Source organism: Aspergillus pseudonomiae (genome assembly GCF_009193645.1).
Source record: "Aspergillus pseudonomiae strain CBS 119388 unplaced genomic scaffold BDV37scaffold_155, whole genome shotgun sequence".
NCBI lineage: Eukaryota > Fungi > Ascomycota > Eurotiomycetes > Eurotiales > Aspergillaceae > Aspergillus > Aspergillus pseudonomiae.
Genome location: NW_022476147.1, coordinates 15,668 through 34,074, shown reverse-complemented (window position 1 = coordinate 34,074; position 18,407 = coordinate 15,668). Strand labels below are relative to the sequence as shown.

General features: G+C 43.9%; 4 protein-coding genes across 4 annotated transcripts; 2 read left to right on the top strand and 2 right to left on the bottom strand.

Moving 5' to 3' along the window:
- Positions 1-5,737: 5,737 nt before the first annotated feature.
- On the top strand, positions 5,738-7,082 carry BDV37DRAFT_289379 (uncharacterized protein; the record flags this gene model as incomplete). Its single annotated transcript, XM_032088452.1, has 4 exons — positions 5,738-5,997; positions 6,063-6,124; positions 6,181-6,192; positions 7,033-7,082. 4 exons carry the CDS (start codon positions 5,738-5,740, stop codon positions 7,080-7,082), a joined length of 384 nt encoding a protein of 127 aa, XP_031934810.1.
- A 2,573-nt stretch (positions 7,083-9,655) lies between these two features.
- On the bottom strand, positions 9,656-10,428 carry BDV37DRAFT_289378 (uncharacterized protein; the record flags this gene model as incomplete). The annotated part of the gene is made up of 2 exons (XM_032088451.1): positions 9,656-10,141; positions 10,198-10,428. 2 exons carry the CDS (start codon positions 10,426-10,428, stop codon positions 9,656-9,658), a joined length of 717 nt encoding a protein of 238 aa, XP_031934809.1.
- A 5,767-nt stretch (positions 10,429-16,195) lies between these two features.
- Positions 16,196-17,061, bottom strand: BDV37DRAFT_55656 (uncharacterized protein). Its single transcript, XM_032090869.1, has 2 exons — positions 16,879-17,061; positions 16,196-16,831 (listed from the first exon to the last, which is right to left on the bottom strand). The coding sequence occupies exons 1-2, from the start codon at positions 16,964-16,966 to the stop codon at positions 16,350-16,352; spliced, it is 570 nt and encodes a 189-aa protein (XP_031934808.1). The 5' UTR covers positions 16,967-17,061; the 3' UTR covers positions 16,196-16,349.
- Positions 17,062-17,812: 751 nt separating this feature from the next.
- Positions 17,813-18,394, top strand: BDV37DRAFT_265559 (uncharacterized protein). The gene has a single exon (XM_032083797.1). It carries the CDS (start codon positions 17,902-17,904, stop codon positions 18,202-18,204), a length of 303 nt encoding a protein of 100 aa, XP_031934807.1. The 5' UTR covers positions 17,813-17,901; the 3' UTR covers positions 18,205-18,394.
- The last annotated feature ends 13 nt before the right edge of the window (positions 18,395-18,407 follow it).

The window sequence follows — 18,407 nt, the reverse complement described above, 5'->3', positions numbered from 1 at the left end:
CATCTGTAGTTATTCAGGCAGAATGAAAAGTTTTACATTGATTCTCTGGGCTGACTAACGCCTGTGAAGAGCGGCCACAATAGAATATGCGTAGCTACAGTAATACGTGCAACCATGTTATCTGGCCTGATAAGAGTAACGGAGGCGTTCTGTACAAATTTTTTTCTTAACCCATCACTTTTGGACTAGATAAGTCCTGGCTACCCAGTAGGAAAGTCTATGTACCATCTGGGATTTGTTGCCACAGAGTTCGATACTCGTGATTCCATCAATTGTGGGGCTGGAGAGAATTGGGTCTATAAGTCCTTTTTTGCATCGATAATCCAGCCCATTTTAGAATCTTTTAGTTTGTCCCCACGAGTAGGTCCCGGTTCCCTACGGGAGTCTAGCTGGATCGCAGAAGCGCTGACGCTCACCGGAACGTGCCGCTCGCTGCCAAGAACACAACGTTGGTCTACGGAGCCATGGTCGGTCTCTAAAATCGAGGCTGCTCCCGAAATGTCGACTGCACAACTCTGATAAGGTCAGGATACCGACTTTTCCTCTCCGAGTTAGAAAAATAGTCTAATTCCCAAAATAGCATATTTATAAAACCATATTAAACTAATTTTCCCTCTAAGTAGACAAGAACTATACTCCGCGTTTCAAGAAGCAGACTCAATAACAAGAGATGCAACCCCACCCACCAATACCCGATAGACACAAAGGGTCTGTTTCAGCAGATTAAGTAACAAATATATGAAGACCTTGACTGTGACTGCACACTAATGGGAGGCTGTGAGGCATCTGGAGTACTCTTTAAAATCACCTGCACCACGTATGTGTGTGTGTGTGTGTGTGTGTGTGTGTGTGTGTGTGTGTGTGTGTGTGTATACGGTTGTTGGTAAAGGAACTACATCTCATTTGTGGAACAAGGTGAAGCGAGAGACGGATATTTACCATATACTATGGCGGGCCCAATACTGGTTCTTCTTGGCACAATCCACCTGGCCAAGATCTACTTCCTACACAGGCTGCCCAGATCCGGCATATGGTACTGATAGCTTGGGGTGGTGAACCCATCAACAAGATGAAAGATATCGAGGCGATCAGGCGTGGAATTTTGCGGCCTTAGAAGATTCTTTCTTTGGGGGTTTTTAATCAAGAACTTTCGGCCGGATAACATGCTGTGGAACGCCGAGCTAGGTCGGGGTTTGATCATTGGCTTTCATCATTCAGTACTAGATGTCAAGGCGGTGAAAAGACGAAGGCGATTATACGAGAAGACCTCATGTGGAGCAGAAGAACAAAAGCTAAAACGACTTTTTGAAGGCTACAGATGAGATCCAACGGGAACCGTATGCTTTGTAGTGGACCCTGCTCGGGAACAGTGGGCGGCGGGGAACTACCAACAGCAGCTACGCAGGCATCAAAATACAAATAGAATAAGGTAAATCGCATGTCAGAAGCAGCAAAGAACAGCAACAATACTATTTATGCTCTCGGGGTATACGAATATTGTCTTTGCCCGTATTCTAGACGTCGTGGTTGGGGCATGAATCGTAGGAAGCCAGATAGACGTCATTACAGGGGGAAATCACCGAAACAAGTCTTACAAAGCACACAGGGTGATTAGAGCTGCGCTTGCGCTAAGCGGCGGCGTCGGTACTTATATGGACAGGAAGAATGATATGGCTTATGTCGAAGACTGCGGAAAGCACGTTGGTATTATGAAAAAGAAAAGTAAGGCATAATATCTGACAGAAGGATGAACCATGGTGGCAGGCTTAGGACAACGGAGGACCGCCACCTTTTCGGCGTATATGGGCTTTTCAAGAGCTCCTTCTCGCTAAAATAATAATACATTATACACAGAGACAGTCTGAGAATATAAGTCTATCGAAGCCATACCTAGTAAATCGGAAGGAAACGATAAAGTGTCCCGGGGTACATAGAGAAGTTTATTTACTATATGATAGGTTGCCGATGCCTAATACAAGTCTATAGTCAAAGCAGGTTAAAACTGGGCTCCTAACTCTTGCGAGAGCAAAAGTTATCCAAGGAACATGAACAATGTTCCCTTTCTGGCTTAGTCCCATCTCTTGATCGCTTGGTAATTTTCGGAATCCGAATATACAGCGATACTGTTTGACGAACAATACAATTATCAATGTTTATACTTGTCAGAGGGTGTAGGTATGCCCTAAGTAGATGCCAAAGGGTAAATATCCGCACACCAGTTATATAAGAGGTAGCTTAACTCTATGGGTCATTCGAAGGCATATAATACTTGATACTCCAAGAGACAGTATCTCAATGACACCTCTTATTGTAAGTATGAACAAAACATTTATCGTATCGTATTTCAGGGAACAGTTATTATACCTGCTCCCTCTATAATATTACTACTAGTTCAATTGCCCACCATCTGTCTGTAATGCGCTGGCTATTTGACGAGAATCAATCTAGAAAAGTTATAGCCAAGTGCGAATTCTGGTCTCTCCATAAGCCATGGCGGTCATGTCCTTCACACTAGAGCACGTTCGGACGCAGTAATGGCGAAGTCAGCTTCCGACTAATGGGATCTTCCCTCAGCCAGCGACCCACCTATGGACTACAGAGACGGCTGCGGTCCAATACTTTATCCTGCTGCGGCTAGGTCCCACTTGGTGGGTACCGTAGTCGGCCTTCGAAATGATAGAAATGAGTCACCCATGAGCCGCCCACCACAGTGCCGTTCGCCCACGGTCATTAGTGCAGTTACTATCTGTCTGGCCGTCTCGAAGCATCCGGTTGACCACATGAAAAGACCCTCGAAGCGGGACCATGGACAGCGTGGTTTCCCTCACGTTGCTTTGAGAATTGATGTCTAGCCGCCCACCATGCGCAAGTAGCAGTATGGCTGTGTCCTTATTACTGAGGATATGTAATGTCCTATATAACAATTTGGATTGGGAATTGTTATTTGGAACTCACGCTAAACTACAATAGGCCAAAAATACGCTGTGTAATAGTAATGCTCAATATTTGCCCATTTTCTGAGTATAAGACCTTTTAACTTTTCCTGTTAAGGCAGAATTATATAGTACACTGAAATTATAGCAAGAAAAGAAGGATTTTTTAATACAATATCAAAACCTATAAAGATTATTTTAAGATATGTATACTATTAAAACAGGCGGCCCCATGAAGATTAGAGGTTCCTAGCTTTTTGAAGTAGATATAGTAAGTAGGATTTTTTTTTCTTCCTCCAAGTGTCATTAGATCGACAATCGGCACCTTTTGTCCACTATGCTCTTCTCATGGCATTTTCATCTTTGGAGTTGCAAGGTCGCCTGATGTATAACCATTAGTTTTGGCTAATACTTTGATATATCTATGCTTTCTCTTCACAGAAGATACTAGGTTATTAGCCAGGATATGATGACTATGAGCAGATGCCATTCCACAACAGGTCTCGATTCATTTTGCCTTGCTTCAGCAGAAGGTAGCAATCCACCGGACGCATTCTTCTTGTCCAGAAGCGATCTGCGCTGGAAAGTCTCCAGCGGAACAAGTGCCTTCCTCCCCAGCCTATATTGATGTATTTATAATATCTTCGAATCCTGGGTCCCTAATGTTGTGCTGGGTCCAAGTTGTCGAACAGGATGCAAATCTTAACCGACGTGGTCAAACCGAATGCCACATCTGGGCCCATATACAACAAACTCCGCCGCCTTTTGAAACAGGTCTTCCCCTTGTTTGGGTTGGTTGGGTGAAATGCCCTGTGTGGCATTCGTCGGGCGTGTAACGTTGCCCGCTCAGTGAATATCACCCGTCCACTTTCCTCGACCATGGCCCTTCGATCCGCATCGAGTCTGCGGTTTGTTAGTCATTATTTCATTATCTAAGCTGCGGCCAGTGATGGTGAATCTTGTGTTTGGCGCTGTCTGATTGGGACCCTGTCCGTCATTTTGATGCCATGCACAATAACAGTGGGGCTTCATGAATTGGTGACGCCCCACTTATGATGCTTGCATGACAGACTAATGGACCGCAGTGTCCTTTGTGATACTAAGTGAATCTGGCTGTGGGCAATTTCATTGGGTGGGAGGCTGACTTCGCCACCACTAAGCCAGACTCGGGAATCAACTGAGAGGCTATGTCTTAGAACTGAACCCCACATCACGACTAGGCAAGGTCGCATGCAAAGCGTCCATACATGAAAAGTTACAAGTGTATAATATTCAATTGTAAATTAGGTAGAAACCATTTGGTGGGGTGACAAAATCACTCGCACAGATGCTTAGGCTCTAGCTGACATCCCTCTATATAATCAATGGTAACCTGACTCCCAAGGTACATGAAACCACCGTGTCCACCTCGTATTTACTGTAGGTCCATCCGTGGTAGAGAGGAGCTTTCATACCATTATATTAAATACCGACTAATATTCCATTATTGCAAAACTAGATTGATGGTATTTGTTATATGGATTCGAGATGATGTATCCAGGATCCAAACGCCCCCCAACCCATGTGACAGGGTGAATAGACTTGCAAACAGATTCGGGGTAAACAAAAATTCTCCGGATGCTCTGAAAGGCTAATTGCAACTTTCAGCCCTCTAGCCCAGAACCTACCCATGGCACAACCTAAGAGCCCCACTCATAGAAAAGATTGAAAGATCGTGTCTCAAATAAGTCCCAGAACATTTGACGGATATGCTTTTCCAATAATAATATTATCCATCAAGGGCAAAATGCCTTAAATCCTGTAATGATGACACTAATGAGTATCCCTTGTACTTGGTTATCTGTGTTTTATTTCACGAAAAGCCTTCTTGCATTATGTGGACATATTTCAAAATATATGTTCTCATGCACTAACATTGCATGCTAATTTACGCCCTTGAACACTGAACCCTGTACTGTAAAGACTATTTTCACAATAACACATGTTTGCCTGCTGTTGATCATCTAACTGTATTCTTCCCATTATAATACAAAATGGGTATGGATAGATCAGCCTAGTTGCAAGTATCATTGTCACGGAATAGAATGACTTTATCGAATAGCAGGGTTACAGTGCTACAAAAGAGGAGTTTAGCACTGATTCTTTGATTGGCGATTGAGGCCATTGATATACGCCACGCTTTTCAGTGTCAAAAAAAATGGCTCAAGGTGAGCGTTGAAGATAGTCCTGGCATTGCTACCTGTACCATTGCACTTGGCACAGCTCATCATACGAGGTGTAGGTTTTTCGCTATTCAACGTTGAATAACTAATAAAACAAAACTCAATAATTAAGGCTTAAAGAAGATGTTAGTTAATCCGTATATTTCATAATCCTTAACTCTTCAGACCCTTGGTTCTGTGCTGATATGATCTCGGCCAGAAGTGTACTGATTCGTGTTCAAGCCCCAAAGATCTACTGCACACGGCACTGTATAGGCTAGATATCCTCTCCATAAACCCTCTCACTCTAGTTATCTTGGTTCGAAGAGAGAACATATGACTACATGGTCAAATAACAAACAATAAATCCATGTTGAAAGTTATGACCTGCGTATGGTGTCATTTGTATTCTAAGACTCATTAACGCGATGTCTCATGACTACCATGATGGTCCATCACCGGGTCTATAAAAAGGTCTTAGAGAATCCTACATAATGAACTACTTATGTAGAAGTAACTTATACAATTTGCTAGCTCTTTACCTACTTCTGAAGTAGAAAGGCCGTCACAAACGACACTACCAATATAGCTTCTCTCTGCACTATGAAGTCACCAATCTATCTGCTTACTACGCTCCTTCCTCTTGTCGCGCAGCTTACCGGAGCAACCCCTACAGCGGATCATGCCGATTATGACTCCCTTGAGGAGAGAGCCGAAGGCTTCTCCATTGGAGACAAACAAGCCAAACAAGGTCCCTGCACAATTGAAAGGCCATTTCAGTATTATAAGTATCCGTGCGACTCGAGTGATAGGGTTGGCGGAGCCCGTCGTGGTGAGCAATGGCAGTCCTCTTGCAAGTACAAGTAAGTCTTCTTAGGACATCTATACCAGGTTGTAAACGCAAGAGTATGCTAACATAACGCCTTAGAAATTGGTACAAGACCAAAAACGGGTGGTGGGCTAAGCAAGAAAATAAGCCTCGAAACTGTCGTAAGTGGTTTCTCGAAATCCCAAGTTGAATCACTTTTTACTGATGAATATAACAGGCGTGTCAGAGAGTAAGTGCTAGTCACTGAACTTCGGAACTTAAAAAGTGGAATCCTTTCTACTCTATTTATCTATTTCGGCCTGCACTTTTTCGAATTAAGTATGTCCTGGGAAAATTTGTGCAATTAAAAAGAGATGTTAATGGTCGAGGAACATGTAAAAGTTTGTTAATTATTCCGGTTAGTAGCATGTACTTATTATATAACGTATAACAGACTTCACTACGTAGCCGTAAAATTAGTATTCATGTGTTGAGCCCGTGACTTTAGCAATATGCAGCTATAACCTTTAATTTCAATTTCATAAACCAGGCTTAAAAAAGCGTACGAGCTAGACGGATGGAAGACAGTGTTTGGTTTCTTCCCAGGCAAAGATGGGACGAAATGTTCCCGCACTTACAGCTTGAAAGGAACGATATGCACGAGGATAGCAAGCATCAGCCTTAAACACGGATTGTTTTGCTAGTTAGCTTGCCAATTCATGTGATATCTAGGCATTATCTCCACAAAGGGTGATGGATAAACTATTACACAATTTCTTTAATGAATTCTCCACCTCTCAAAGAACGTGACCATGCTGTATAAGACCTTTATCCGCAAACACCCACTGTAGCCAAGGCTTTGTGTTAGACTAGGCCATGTAGGAATATAATGCAGCTTAGGCTTTATATTTGCCTAACCATGCAAGAGCTTACTGTAGCTTAGGCCTAACACTAGCCTACCAAGCTGAGGTACGGCATATACTCATGGGTTTGGCCTGGCCTGCCAGACTTCGGCTTTATTGCAACACTATTTGTATTCTTGATGTGGTGATGGCTAATAACACTTACATCTCTGCCTCCTGCTTCACAGCTCTGGAGATTCGCAATTTGAATAGCCTTCCTGGAGCCATTGGCATTTAAGCTGCTTAGACCAGTGAAACGCCTTGACCATGTATGCTCTTATATACCACATCAATGCCTCGACAGTGGACATCATGGCCCTTGCCGTGCAGCTCGCAGAACACGTCATTCGCGACAATCTTACCCACCTTCGGGTAGTTTCTAGGGAATGCCTTAGTCTCTATTATAATGCTCTTCGGTATTTCTCTCTGTTGATGATTGTCGGTGGCCTGGTCATGGTCATCTGGGATCGGTGAATAAGCTAGTAGATTCGGAACATGCTGGATCGCTGTGGCCACCGTTACATATGCAGAGAGCGCCTGGTGTAATGTTCCGCCTACTGTTGCGATCGTGAAGGGCGCGGTCTTGGGACTTTTGTTGGTATGGTACTTGGGTATTGATTCATCTGGTAAAGGGAACATACACTGTGACCGTTCCCAGCGAAGTCCAAAGCCATTTCCCAAAGCATAACCCCCTTCTATCATCTAGCATGATCTAAGGGACCCTGACTTGATACTGACCTGATAACCCTCCGGTAAACGAAACGAAATACTAACAGATATGAATGGCAGCCAAGGCTCCTTGAAAAAAATCAATTTTCGGGTAAGGCAATAAACGATTATTCTTCACAAGCGCTGGAAATATAGGATAATAGTAGTGATCTTGTGTGTTAGTTCTGGAAGGGAACTACCCACGCAGATATCCAATTGTCTGGGACAGCAGATGAGACATACATAAATGTCTACGAAGGTCGCCCAAACTGTCGAACTGTTTAGTGCACATTTTAATTAGACAAATGTGCGCCTTGGACGTGTTAACTCTGCAGGCCTGGACGTTGTAGTGCGATGCGGAGGAAAGACAATTCTCCTCGATGATCATTATCTGGGCATTTCTATGAAGACTAGTCACTACCACTGTGAATTCACCTAAATACGGAACTGTTGTTGGCAGTTAGAAGGCAGTAGCCGTACCTGGTGTAATTTTGTTTCTGGTAGCATTTCTCGGTGTGAATGGCTAGCGCGCAGGCGAAACGCCTCCGCGTCCACAGCACGCTCCGCTTGAGGTGGAGCAGGATTCAGAACAAAATTAATAGTAGGTCGCGGATTAGCAATTGGCATCTTGGTAGAGACTTAAGGAGGCACTCATATGGCTCTTATGTATCGCGCACCATAGATAAGTGAAACAATGAATCAACCAGAACTTCTTACTGTCGGTGAATCTCTGCGTCAGCATAGTTGTGAGATTACAGGCAGACGTGTGGCTCTGGGAAAAAGTCGGCTTCATGTGGCGCACATAAAACGCAAATGAACTACACATGGGATAATATTTTCACGCAGCCAATGTCCTTTGATATATAATACTGCAACGAATCCATCTATATGGGAGATATATTCTGACCAAAATACCGAAACTCTTACGGCAATCTAGTTAGTCATTTCGTATGCAGCAGGTCATCTGCAATAGAGGCGGTAGATATATAATTGTTCAGTATTGGATATTTGCAATTTCAAGAGTCATCATACTATACTCTTTTTAGCCTCAGTCAATACGTTAAGACGCTCATCGGGAGTCTAGTATATCTTTCGACAGCTCATTATCCTAGTGCCACGTGAAACTATTCGTGTAATGGATAAAAGGTTATCTTAGTTCTTTACTGAATACCGCTCTCCAAGTAGCTAAATACTTCTGATCATGAGAGGCTCATACCCAATGTACCCTTACTTCAACATATGTTTAGTGATATCGTTGGATCTATTCTGGTGCCCTTTTTCTATGAACCTGTCCCTATTTTTTAAGGAAATATTGGCCCATTCTATGCATGAATCTGGGGTCTTCTGAGAGGCCTTTGTCCCACTTTCGAAGAAAATGGAATGGATGGTGCAGCACCCATCGCTTCCTTGTCCACCACCTTGCCAACAAGCTGTCGTTCGCTATCAACACCGGCTACTTATTCCTATAACCTTCCAGATTATCCCTTCTCAGTCGGTACCGTTGCCTCTCGTTCTGCAATTCCCGCAGTGCACGTTGATACCTCTGGTTTGCACGGATACACTCATTTTTAGATCTCTTCTCATCTTTTCGTCCCACGACGATGGGGTGATGACAGCTTTCTGTCGTCCCTAATCTTCTTCAGATGCTACCGTTCACCTGTAGCTTGCTAGAACTCTTGGCTTTTGTTTCCGTATGAACATTTTCTTCTTCGTCCCTGATCTTCTTCCACTTTCGAAAAAAGCTCTTGTAGGTCACGTACACGGGTGATGACAATAGACTCTTCGAACTTGTAGGGCCTGCGGGGATTAATAGATTGCCTCATAGGCATATAGACCGCATCAACTGCTTCTGGGCGGGTGGAACCCAAATAATGGCCTGCACGTCGAGATGGATCCCAATGCTGGAGTTCCAAACAAAGGTGTCTATTTCAGCATGTTGCAGTATTACATTTTGAAGTCGTTCATCACATTTGCTGTGGATGACAGTGTTAGTCGTTATGATTCTAACAAAACAAGAAGGGAAGGGGAAGGAGAGTACTTACGGCTGTCGCTGAATGAAAGTTAGGGTCATCCTTGTCTATGGAACGGTGAATGACCCAGAATTCAACATCGCAACGCTTCGATCTTCGTCTGCAATGTTTGGAGCTTAGTCTGGAGACCGACAATATGATCATAGGCATTCTGAAGTATCAATGCTTTTCTACCCGGTCTCCTTCCCTTCGCAGACTTAGCATCAGAGCCTGCAGCTGCAGTTCCTTGTCTGATGGCATTATCGAGTTGCTTGAATCTAGCATCTAGATTCTCTCGGTAGCGCTTCTCAACTTGATTGTGCCTTCTTTTCTGCAGAATGTGGATTGTTGGATCATCTTTCTTACCGAAGTGGGTAGATCGGCACGTTTGCTGTACAGAAGTGTCTTGTGATAATAGTTGCTTCGGAACTGGCTTCGGTCCTATAGAAGGCGCGGATGGAGGTTCTGAATTAGCCATAGGAGTAAGAGACCTACGTAAAAGCTTTGGCTTTGACTGCTGTGAGGTGTCCGTAATGACGCTATCTTCGATAACAGGCTTTAGTGGTTCTTCAACCTGCGCCTTTTTGTGTTAGGCCCATAGGTAGACCATTCAGTGGGTAATCGATCCAATCTTACTCTGAATGGAATGTAAGAATCATAAAAAACCTTTTCTGCCATATCAACGCTAAAGTACTCGATATGTGGAAAGTCCGTATTTTGCAACTCAGTCGTGGATGCTGCCCAGTTGCTGTCAGAAGGAGTAAGGCCAGAACCTGACCAGTTTCCACATGTAAGGAGTGGATATTCCATTGACCATTCATCATTTTGGTCAACCTGGGTAATGCTTTCTGTAGGATAGAATTCCATCCTAATAGTGTGAGATAATATGATTTAAGGAATAGAACCAATATGGGAATAGATGGTATAGTAACCAGAAATTAAGGGAGGCTTTTCCACACTTTTAACCATGGGGTGCTATAAGCAGAGGAGCGCCTTCCAGGTGAAACTATACATGACGAGAGTGGCGTAATTCGGTGATCTCAGAAGGTAGAATCACTGGGTATTCGAACAGTGAATCTATCGGACAGTTCCTTTGGAACTCTGTTCCAGGAAGTGCCGTTGGAGCTCGGCTGTAAAACCCGGAACTTTTACTTTGTGGGGCTGTTCCACATTTACATATGAATCAAGTCTATGCTCAGTGCTCTAGGGCCCTGTCATTCTGACGTTTTCCGCCTACGAACCACCGACTTCTTGTCTGTTCTCGACCCAGGTCCCCCTCGTAAATCTCCAATCCAGCCATCAGATCTTGCTAGCCGTACGCCTGACAAACCTCGGGCCTTTGGTCATATGTAGTTCTATCTATATTACTTCCAAGTGAATTGTATGATGAAGTCATGCAACATGACATATATGTGACATAGACAGGTATCTGCATACTTGCATATTTACATATTTCGTGTTATTTCTGCCAGTTGCACCTGCCTACTGTCGAACTACAACGCGCTGATTTTTCGACGTGAATATACATTGTTTAAATTGCATCCAAGTTCAAGTTTTGAACCCTCGTTCGATCCCTTTTCACCAAGCGTGGCTTATCTGGCTCAGTGGTGGGGAACCTCAGACCAATGAAGCCTTTCCTCAGTCAGTGGTTAACTTTTGACTACGGAGACGGCTACGGTCCAATAAACTGTCCTACTGCAGGGGAGGCCTGTAAAGTCCCAGTGCTTTGCAAGCCAAATACTTGGAGGGAGATTCCACGGTTCTGCATAGCAGAGATCTGTTCATGCACTCCTTGTATTCCCTATTTATACCCACATATGTCAAACCAGAAGGACATGTATCTTTGACCACTCCCGTGGATGGTTGTTGGAGAACGTGTCCTCTTTGAGAAGCCTATCAATTACACAAGCTTGCTTGACGGTGATTGATACTACAGAGCTGAGGGCCGAGACGTACTAGTGCCACAGTCTGCAAAAGCATAAAACAATCATGACTCATTGGCCTATGGAGTAAAGCTCGGAGTATTCCCTTGTCGTATTACCGCACTTATGGAGGCACCAGCAACTGAAGGCCTATCAGTAGGACAGAACATTATTGGACCGCAGCCAGCTCTATGGGTAAAATGCGACCACTATTCGAAGAGGAGAATTCCATTGGCCTTGAAAACATATCTGACGTTAGTCATGTATTGAGTGAGAGAAACAGTAGAGAGGACGGAGAATAATTAGTGTGCTGGATGCCACGCTATATGTTGTGGGCTTATGTACGGTGCCATGAACGCCGTATGAGTTCAGGCGAACACCATGGAAGGAGCCCGATTCGAACTTTTGGCACCGCACGCGTATCAGAAATTAAGTATCATTAGCCCGTTGTATCCACAACCTGGAAAAATGGGCCACTGCGAGTCAGGTGCCGCAAGCACCTCCCATTTGATAGATTAGCTTGGTCCTCCACTATGAACGTTCCTTGTACGCTTGAAGTGCTGAAGCCTCACAGCTTGGGCTTTGGGATCATTGTAGCGCACACATAAGAATCTCACCCTGGTACTTAGGAAGAAAAAGATTTTTTTTTTTTGGACTCGATGCAGTTGCTGCCAATTTACTTTTCTTTAGTACAGAAAGAACTGACAAGAGTAACTCTAATATTCACCCTGTCGGTGGGCTCCAGATAGGAAGGCATTATCTCATCCTTGACGCTTATTGTAAGTAACAACGAAAAGGCGCAGCGCCTTCGACGTCCTCAATAGGTAAGACTGCTAAATGATATGCGCTGGACGACCTTTTCTTGATTACAAGACGCCTTCAGCTCTTGCGTAAGGCTTCAAACATGCGAAAATGGAGGTGCAGGGCAGCTTTGCTTTGGACGGCTAGACTAGTCAAGGTCTGAGCTTTTCTTTTACACCTTGGACAGAGAAGAAAAGGAGGATAGTAAAGCTCTGGAACCAGAGGGAACGGTAACACTCTGAACTGGGCAGTGTCGCCTTCCCTATCATTGTGATGACATAATGAGTCGCACGATTGGCTGGCAAATCTATCCGAACAACCGATTATCTATATATAGAAACTCTATTTTTTCAGTGTTAACCAACAGCCGTTTCGTAACGTAATCGGTAAGGGTCCTGCGCAGCTTGTATTCCATATAAATCAGCCCTTTTTACTACTCAAATATCTCAGCAACCTGGGATACTAAGAGTACAATAATTAATATATAATATAGTATAGAGTAAATAAGGCTATTTATAATTTTTCCATTTTTTTTCTTTCAACCTTTACCCTATATAGTGGAAATATGAAAAATACAGGTCTAATATTCAATACTAAAAGAAGTATTGTTTTAAATAAATCTTCTCTACTTTATATATTAAAGACTAGATACTATTATATACTCTTTTTTATTTTTGGATTATTGTAGCTTGTACTAGCTGAGATATTCAAGTGGTAAAAAAGGCTGATTTATATGGAATACAGAGCTGCGCAGGGTCTTTACCGATTACGTTAACTACTCCGTGTCTCAATTATGTCATTCTTAATGAAGTTTAACTTACCCGTGAAGGGGCCCACCGACGAAATGAAATGGGGGGCAGGGACTTTGCCCTACTAGATAGATTATCTACTTCATCGCTACAATTCTTAGAGCCTTAGGTTATCTTGGCATTCTAGTGATAGAAGGTAGAAGCAGTAGCTGTTGTGTAGGCAATAATGGATTGCAAAAGCTATTAGAGCACAAATTAGAGGTATTTATATTTCAACCTGAAACATCGTTCTGTATTTTTTGCGGTCTTATATTTCTGAAACCGCTTCAAACTGCTAGCAGCCGAGCCAGGGAGAATAGTTCCCAACACACCAGTCACGAAACATCAAACACAGAACCTCGAAGTCCCAGAAGCGACGCCAAAGATTTGGAATATTAGAGAAACTTTTTTCGAGTAGTTTTTGGACTTCCTCTCTTGTTTTTTCTTTCGGCCGATTAATATTGTCGCAATTGAAACTACTCAGAGAGTTGCCATTGAGAACTGGTAATCCGAGAGTCATGTAATATCCAATGAACATAAATGTTGACAAAATGACGAGGGTACTTGGCGGCCTTCCATATGTTATCATTGTCTGCCAGGAATTCATTCCAGTGCTTCTTCTTTTGTTGCCGGATAGCATCGTGATATTGCTTCCCTGCGCTTTTGGCTCTCTCTTCCAGATTTGCTACGTTTCGTCCCGCCCGTCGCTCTGAGCGGGCGTGATTTCTCTAGTATGTGTATATATGACGGAGTTGTGTCAAGTCTGTTGTCCACCATCGCTTTGCGTATGGTGACGGTTTGGCCTTTGGTGTTAAGGTATGAACTGCTTCCAGCACCGCTGACATTAGTCGGTCGGTTCTCTGCTGCACTGTGCCTTCTGACGGTGTGGCGTCTAGCGTTCTTGCGATTCTGGCATTGATCTCCTTCCATGGTGCATTTTTGAGCAGAAGTCGCTCCGGATGTTTTGAAATCGGCCTCGAAGCTTCAAACACGGCCTCAATTGTGTGGTGGTCAGAGCCGTGCTTAGTCCCATAAAGCAATGGGAATAAGAATGGAAGACCTCCAAGAAAGGTGGTCACCTCCGCCAGATTGATAAAGCACTACCCTCAATCCACGCTCGACGGCTATACGGCTCGCTCCGACGGAACCGAGCCTATCTACTTATACAACTGAGAACCAGCCACTCGTGGCTAGCGCCATACCGTAAACTACGCCATTTCCAAGAAGACGATATATGCGTATGCGGGGCCAAAGAAACGGTAACCCATGTGCTAGTCGACTACCCAAAGCTGCGACAACATCGCCAGGAACTACGGAAGAAGATCAGAGTTTCATTTAACAATGTCTCAATAATGTTGGGAGGAATCCAACAAGGTAAGCTAGGCCAACCTACGCAAGATACTAACATTATAAATGCGGTATTGGATTTTGTGGAGGCGTCTCAGAGATTTCGAAGTCGCGCGCCACGAGGGTCGCAGAACAGAACCCCAGGCAATGGCCAACACAGGCCTTGACGAGGCTCCAAGTTCGTCAGGAAAGTAATTGTTTACTGTGAATAGAAAAGATAGATAGATAACTATAGTTGGATCCTGCATATCGCCGTAGTTGTTGGATCCCAAGATCACGTGACTATATGATACACTATATGTGAAGTAGTAGGCTACCAGAGGTAGCCTAGAAGGCAGCTACTTTGGCTATAAATAGCCATACCTGCTCACATAGTTAGTTTGATTATCATCACACTTGTACCTCAATTCAGGGTTACAACTGTAGGCGAGGGGTCAGCGTATGAATACACACACACACGCCTGTACGGTGAGACGAGTGATCATTTGAGATAAGTATTAGTATGCTCTTATTTTAACCAACATGGTTTTGGATACTTTGTGACCACGTGACACTGGGGGAGGTTAAGTTGGTTAACCTCGAATAACACGTGACTGAGGGATGTTTAGGGCTTGGCTGTCTCTCTGCATAGGGCATTAAAAAAAAGCTGTTATTTGGCCACCCGAAAGACCTTGGAGGTGAAAACACCCGACATGAGATTGTTATAGTAGTGTGACTTTCCTACGTTCTGGCTTTGGGTTACAACAAACGAGAAGTTCACGGAGAGAGACATGCAAGACAGCCAGCGTCGACGGGGTCACACCGTATCTGCCATGCTGAGTAAATAAACGGTTACCGAATTAATCTGTAGCCCAAAAGATCTCCGTGTGCCTGGCCCGCCTAAGAGCAACATAGCACATCCCTTGCAAGGCAACTTTGGTTCCTGTAACTACCCCAACAAATAGCTCAGCCCCTTGCGCGACTACCAGAAGTCGATGCTGCTGATGATACCAATCAACCTGCGTCCTTTGCATCGCTTGCTTTTCTCAAGTTTACATATTTTCTAGGCCATACGCTTTTACACATCCGGTGATAGAGTCCATTAGAGGATCTGGAAACGCGGGGAAGCCGTTCGGCATCTGGTTACAAGTCAGCGGTTAAATCAGCCTAACACACCAATCATACGCTTTGCGTAAATGCCATGCCATGATACCCGAGGACATACCAGGAACAATTTTGATCCACTTATCAACTGCCAGTATCGGCTCAATTTTTGGCACTGCCTTTTTACTTGACTTTACACGGCCTAAGCAAAATTCAACCCACCCACCCCTCTTTCCTTTAATTGTCAGTGGCTATAACATATACCAAAGAATACAGGGATCTTAAACTATGCCTAGAATAGTTTAGCAGAAGGAAGAAAAAAATAACGGAGACACATGTTCACTCTTTGCTGATTAAGGCATCCCATGAATAAATGGCTCTCTTAAAGTTGTTTATTGTGTCTTTATTCTCTAGTATACAGTTATACCTGTCTGGTTATGTTTAGCTTCGGTGAGTTCTCCAGCATTTCAGGTGCTTCTCGCGTTCTGCGTGTTCGGGGACCTTTCCAGAAGCCGGCACAATAGGATCTACTTCAGCAAATCGAAAGTACACTAAACTTCCAGTAAGGGTATTACTGTGCTTCGAGGCAAGGATCTCCAAATGTTGTCTAAGGTTATGTAACGTATAAGGAATCCTGTTACAAAACCTTTTCACCACCAGATAGAAGTAAGAGTATTGGACTGAGTTGCCGGGGGGTGATCGGCTTGGGTATCCACTAACTTGGAAATAAACACATGCTTAACTACCAACCACTCATTTAAATACACATATAAACGAAGTCCATTTTTACCAAAAGAAAAGACGCCCGAGTTTATAGGAAAAGGACACTGATAAGCAGCTTGTTTCCTCAAATCACCTTTCTTTGACAGGTATCTTCCATTTCAGGGTAAGGGACTGGAATCTTCCAGTTGTAGGGCTCCACATAAAAACCACAATAACCAGAGGCACATTCAAAATATTGTACGCTTCTCTTATGGGGACCGGCGCTTGATAGTCGACTTGGGTGACCACATCGACAGATGGGATTTTGGTCATGCATGCCTTCTTTGTCAGCCCAGCTATGGAAGAGTCCACAGTGAGAGCATTTCAAATATAGTCGTCCAGCATTTCTTTCATTCCATGGTTTGACGCTGGTTAAAACTGTCGGGTTTCGGCATTTCTTACACAACCTAGTCTCAATGGATGAATGCGGCAGTAAGTCATCTCGTTTTGGAGTTGCAAATTTATGACCATGGCTGGTCATGGTCAAATAGTGGCTCGTTCCACGGTACGGGTTATATTGCGCCGGACTGGCGAGGTACTCATAGCTGTCATGGGCCCGTATGCTGACTAATCGAAGTTAACATAGAAATTTTAAGAGCACAACAGGTACCCACCATTTGACGGACTCATAGACGTCGGTGATCGATCATGGCGGCCTCTCAAATGGCCCAAGAGGGGTTTTATGATCCTTCTGAGCCCCATTATATAACTAATCCGTATTTGAGATTTAACACAGGACTTATCTCTGTGTTTTGGAAATAGATAGAATATACGACGGAGTACACATTAATCTCTGCTAAATATACCTTTATCGAGCCTCATGGTCAGGGGCTTTTCTTGTCGCAGAGCCTCAGCCTTGGGATGTAATCGTGTAATCCCAACCCGCCTCCACAGGCTGACAAGAGCAACTAGCGGTCTGACTTCTCTAGGGGCCTTGTGACCATTTTTTCTGACGCACCCATCCAACACAAATTGTTATCGTTGAAGTTTTCCCGAGTATGTTGAGTGCTCTATTAACTTTTCTTTTGAAGAAATTCGCAGACATTATAAGAATAGTAAAGACTGGAATAAAGCACAAGGCTTCTGGGACACCCTATCATAAACCATAAGCAGGGATGGCTGGACTTCATATACAACATACGATCAAGCTATTTCCATTTATTCTTTGATCTAGGCAAAAACAATCCCTCACACAAGCCACGATGTATAGTCTGGAGTAAGTTTATTCTGTGCGGAGATTGCTCCAGAAAACAATTTTAGTTTCAATCAATCAATGAGATTTGCATATAACGTAAAAAGGACTGTCAAAGTATGCCTGTCGGGACTGAGGTGGCCTCCGTTTCCGAGATACCCGCTGCGGAAGCTATCGAATCCTCCCACGAGAGATGTTTCCGGCAGACCAGGATCTTACACGAGATAGATCCAACCATTTATGCACATGAAAGGGCTCTTCTCCACTCAGATATCTTAAAGCTACTGGGAGCTTGGATGGGGTTGAAGGGAAGGCAGTAGTATCGAATCTAATGACGATATGTTTGATGTAGCGCCCACGAGGGCGTGCTCTTATCTCTATCGGTTGTCTTCAATATAATCCACGTCTCCAGTCTCTCACCAAAAAGCGCATTTGGCTTGGAAAAATGCTCTTTTTAGCATTGCCCGCTCAAAATCAATATCACCCGTCCATTTCCTTGACAATGGCCCTTCTATCCGCACCAGGCCTGGGATTTATTCCATTATTTCATCATCTAAGCTGTGATGCATTGGTGGCAATCTTGTGTCTGGGGTTTTCTGACTGGAAGTTTGTCTCCCATACACAATGGTTAATGGGCTTCATGAATTGTTGGCGCCGCACTTATGGGGCTTGCAGGACAGACTATTGGACCGCAGCGTTCTTGGTGAAGCCAAAGTGGGTCACTGGCTGTGGGCATACTTCATTGTGAGGCAGACTTCGCCGCCCCTAAGCCAGATCCGTGGATTAGAGTATCATGCGTGTTACCCCATAAATAATAATCATTTGGGTGCTAGCCATCCCGTAATTGGCTATCGTCATCCTATGATATTCCGTCTTGTGTGTCTGCCTTCGATAAGGTACGCTGGACAATGGGTCTGTAACAACTATTCTCTATGGAAAACAGAGGTGTAC